Raw genomic sequence first — 4718 nt, 5'->3', positions numbered from 1 at the left:
GAAAGAACCACATCTGCTCTGGAAGGTGCTGGAAAACCCCGGGCAGGGTTGGACAGACCTGAGCCCAGGGGTCTGAGTCACACCCCTTCCGGGTAACCGGAAGGGTGAGTCACAGCTTCCAGCTAATCAGAATGAGGAGGAGATGCTTCCTAATTCGAATTCCTCTCCCATATTCCAGCCCTCTTCCTGTACCTGGGTCCCCCTCCCCACATCAGCTGGGCATGTCGTTAACCAGCCTCTGGTTTTCCCCTGGAGGCGAGTCTGCCAAGGTGCTTCCTATTCTGGGCCCTCAGCTGAGTCTGGGACTGTATCCTCCTCCATGACCTCTCCCTGAGGCCAGGCCACCCCGTCACAGCCCTGCACCCACACGGGGCAGGAACATTCGAGCAGGACTTTCTGAGCGCGTGTGCCCAGGCCATCCCGTGGGGCTCCCTCTGCTTCTTCCTCTCAGGTATGACTGTCAGCCCTCGATCTCTCCTGCTGTGAGAGGACCTCCAGTCCTCCCGATTTAGCCTGAACTACTTGAGGGGTGCAGACATAGTGCAGAGCCAGCCGCCCTGGAGACAACGTCACATGGAGGCCTGGGGGTGCCTCAGGCCCCAGAACTGCTCACAGCACCTGAGAGCACCCCTCAGAGAAACCCAAGCCAAGGCTCACCCTCCCCAAGCTTCCAGTCTTGCAGTCGACTTCAAGACCTGCCTGAACTGCACATCCCTTAACCTGGAGTCACCTGAGGTTCTCGGTCGTTGGCCAGATCCTCTGAGTACAGGACCTGGAGTGTGGGGTCCCTAGACTGATACAGCTTGTTTCTTTCTTTGGTTTACTACCTATCGCCAACCATGCCCATGCACGCACTGGAAAGAGACAGAGAGGGAAAGTGAGAAAGCACCCCCCAGAGCAGATGGCCAAACCACAGTCCCTACTCCATTCTCTTCGCTCAAGGCTTTGGGGACACACGTACATGCACTAGGTATGTTTTTCAAGCCACTGGGTCTGGAACTTGACCTGCACAGTCAGCCACGTGAGATTCAGCTGCCTAAGTACCAAGCCACTAGCTAGCCCCAAGATTCTTTTTCTTAATATTGTTGGCATAGAGCACATGCACTTGGCAGAGAAAGGCAGAGGGGGAGAATGAGAAATCACCGCCCACAGGGGATGGCCCCACCACAGTCCCTTCCCTATTCTTGCAGGATCTTGGGTATACATACACACATGCACATGCCCAGCATAATCTTCAAGCTGCTGGGTCTGGGACTCAGACTGTGGTCTGTCATGTGGAAATCCAGTGCTTTAACCACCACATGCCACCCGCTGGCCCAGCCCCCAAATATTTTTTATTTTTTCTAGACAGTCTTGCTCTCTCACAATCCTCTTGCCCCAGGCTCCTCGCATTGCCAATTACAGGCACGTGACATCATGGCTGGCCTTCAGTTTGGAAAGGGAACTGAATCTGAGTTTCTATGTGGTCCTAGCCTGCAGAGTACAGCATCTTGAAGCATGTGCTACCACGCCTGGGCCCAACACATATTTTATCTATCTATCTATCTATCTATCTATCTATCTATCTATCTATCTACCTACCTACCAGAGTGGGACAGAGCAAGAGAAAGAAAGTGAGAAAGCAAGCTGCCAGGTCTGGGACTCGAACTACAGTCAGCCATGTGGGAGTCCAGCACCCTTAACCACTATGCCACTTGCCACACCCCCAGCACAAAACTTAACTCCACATCTGAGGTGTGGGCTCTCAGGCTCCATACCCTAGGCCTCTCTTGCCCATCATCCTCCAGGTCCCGCACCTGCACTCCCAGCTGGGCTGCCGTTCTCACGGCTGCCTGACAACAGACCTCTTGTTTTTGGCCATGCTTGCCTTGCCCATAAATGCCAGCATGTCCTTCCTTTTCCACCTGCCCCAGGCCTGGATGGGCATGGCTTGGGAAAGCCGAGTGGGGCAGCCATGGCCTTCCCTTCTGGGTCATCATCTGGTGTCAGGGTGGGTCAGGAGTGCTTCAAAGGATCTGCCTATCTCCGAGGCTTCCCAGGAAGAGCTGCAGAACCAAGCCTCACGAGCATGGGGTCCTGAGCAGCATCTGTACCCCTTGCCTGGAGGGCTGGGGTGCCGAGCTCAGGATTCTGCCTTCTCCTACCCACCCCACCCCCACAACTTACCAGGAGGCAGGTCAGCGGCAAGCACAGCAGACACGGCTTCATCATCGGGACCGGGGGTGATCACCAACCTAGGGCAGACAGAGGTCAGCTCAGCAGGACAGGGACAGGCAGGCAGCTGCTGGGCCTCAGTGCCACTTGGAGGGCATCAAGATCTGATGAGGAGGCAGTTGGTGAGATGCTGTGGGCAGGCGGAGCCAGGGGCGGCCTGCTCTACAGCCCCGGGTGTGGCTGGGGCAGAGGTGGCTCTGTGTTCTTGGGCCACCCCCCCCAAGGCCAGACAGGCTGCAGTGCAGACTCAGCTTTGTCTGCTGGGGAAGTTCCGAGGAGGAAGGGCTTCCTTCCCCTTCCATAAACAGCTAGGTGCTCTCAGGTGTATCAGCAGGGAGCCTGGGAGGAAGGAAGCCTATGGGCCTGGGGCTAGGGGGATAGAGGGCTCGGGGCTGCGCGGCTCCTGCAGCTACAGGCTCCAGTCACCCAGACTCGTCGCAGACTGGGCTGTGAGCTGCCACCCAGGCCCGTCTGGGGCCCATCCACTCACAAGTTCTGCTCCAAGGAAGGCCCTTCTCTTCACCCTTCAAAGCCCAACATACAGGCCTTTCTCTCTCTCTCTCTCTTTTTCTTTTTCTGGAGAGGTTTTTGCTATAGGGTGCGTGCACTCGCCAGGCAGAGAGAGACAGAGAGACAGAAAGTGAGAAATCACCCCATGGGGGGATGGCCACGCCGCAATCCCTTCTCCTCCATTCTCCTCTCGGGATCTTGGGCACGCACGCACGCACACACGCTCACCGTGAGTTTTAAGTCATCGGGTCCAGGACGCGAACCACTGTCAACTACATGGGAGTCCAGCGACATAGCCATTACGCTAACTGCTGGTCAGAAAGTGAGAAATCACCCCATGGGGGGATGGCCACGCCACAATCCCTTCTCCTCCATTCTCCTCTCGGGATCTTGGGCACGCACGCACGCACACACGCTCACCGTGAGTTTTAAGTCATCGGGTCCAGGACGCGAACCACTGTCAACTACATGGGAGTCCAGCGACATAGCCATTACGCTAACTGCTGGTCCCCAGGCCTCTCTTTCTAGAAGCTTCTCCAGTTTCTCTAAAGCTAGGTCTGGCTCCCATAGCTCCTGTGTGTTCCTCACCCCAACCTATCAGGCTCCTGGTCCTTCCACGTGGCCGCTGTGCACAAGTCTCAGGGAGGGCTGGGACATGTCTGACCACATCTCTGCCTCAGGCCGTGCTAACCCGTGGCGGGGCAGCCACGGCGCTCAGCCTTCCTCACCTCTGTAGCCCCTGTAACGTGCCAGACACTGCCCTGGGCACACAAGACAGGAAAGCAAGGTGGCTGCTGGCCCAGGCTGGGGCCTCTTCTGGAGAAGTCTCCAGACTGAAATAGCAGCAAGGACTGGGATTAGGCAGCAGAAGGGACCATGGCATCAGGAGGAAGCCACGATGTTTCTTGGAGGCCAGGCCTCAGGTACAAGAGAGTGGGCACAGGCACCTGAGGGTGGCTTCCAGTTTCACAGGCTCAGAGAGCCCAGCCCCTGGCCCGGGCCCATCAGGCTGAGGAGCCCTGAGCTCTTGAGGCCAAGTCTGGGGGAGGAGCACCGCCTGCAGTGGGCCCAGGGTCACATGACAGCACGTCCCTGTGGGCAGGGTAGCCCGGGCTTCCCAGGCCTGGAAGAGGAGCCAAGGAAACTGATCTGCCCCAAGCTTGGGCCTGGCCCTGCACAGGGCTCAGGGCAAGGGCTTGAGTTACAGCCAGGGTGAGGGCTGGGGGCAGGTGACAGCCACATCATCCCCAGGACTTTCCAGGTCACGGGCAGCCGCTCTGGGACTCAGACCATCCCAGGGAAAATCCAGGGACAATGGCTGAACACGGTAGAGTGAAACCCACGCTGGCAGTCAGAACCCAGCTGATGGCACCCTGACTCCTCCCCACCATCCCTCCTCAAATCTGGTCACAAGACTCCTAGTTTCTTCCCCAAAGGGTCCCTCCCCCTGCAGGCCAGGTTCCCACCTCCAGCCTCTCCTCAGGGCCCTCCCATCCCACAGGGCTTACTCCAGCCCGGGCACCCATCCCTGCTCCCCGGGTGGGCCCAGACAGCTGAGGCAGGGTAAGTAGTAAGAGGCCATGTCACCCAGGAGAGGGCCCTAGCACCACCCTGGCTGGGCACCTGCTGGGTGACCAGCGCTCCAGGGAGGGGCCTGCAGCTGCTCCCCTGCAGACAGACACGGAGCCCTGTGATCTGGAGTCAGCCAGGAGGAAGGCCCCGACTCAGCTACGGGCGAGCTTGGGCCTGTCCCCCGCCTCACACTGCCGGCTAATTACCCCAGACTGTGCGCTCCAGCCTGGCTGCCTGGCCACCTGAGATGTGGCTGCAGGCCCCTCCACCCCATGGGCACACAGTGCTGCCTGCAGCCCCACTTCCCTTCCCCATAGGCCTCCAGCATCCACACTGGGCAGGTGGGGCAGAAGCCCTGGGCCACTCCTCTGCCTGTCCTGGAGGCCCTCCTGAGGGCTTCCTACCAGAGAGGGGAGACTGGG

The 4718-nt window shown here is 58.7% G+C and overlaps 1 protein-coding gene across 3 annotated transcripts in view; it reads right to left on the bottom strand.

The window, feature by feature from the left end:
* RELT (RELT TNF receptor) overlaps positions 1–2809 on the bottom strand; it is a 14898-nt gene extending 12089 nt beyond the window's left edge. The window contains exon 1 of one of the 3 annotated variants that reach the window (XM_027774102.1): positions 2167–2809. In XM_027774102.1, the coding sequence (XP_027629903.1) occupies positions 2167–2211 (45 nt within the window). In that variant the 5' untranslated portion in view covers positions 2212–2809. The remainder of the gene's footprint in view (positions 1–2166) is intronic. The other 2 variants (XM_027774109.1, XM_014590282.2) reach the window with 2 other exon arrangements.
* Between the last annotated feature and the right edge of the window lie 1909 nt (positions 2810–4718).

This window comes from Tupaia chinensis, unplaced genomic scaffold, assembly GCF_000334495.1.
Source record: "Tupaia chinensis unplaced genomic scaffold, TupChi_1.0 Scaffold000047_1, whole genome shotgun sequence".
NCBI lineage: Eukaryota > Metazoa > Chordata > Mammalia > Scandentia > Tupaiidae > Tupaia > Tupaia belangeri.
Note: the sequence above shows the minus strand (reverse complement) of the source record. Positions and strands in the feature narration are given on the sequence as shown.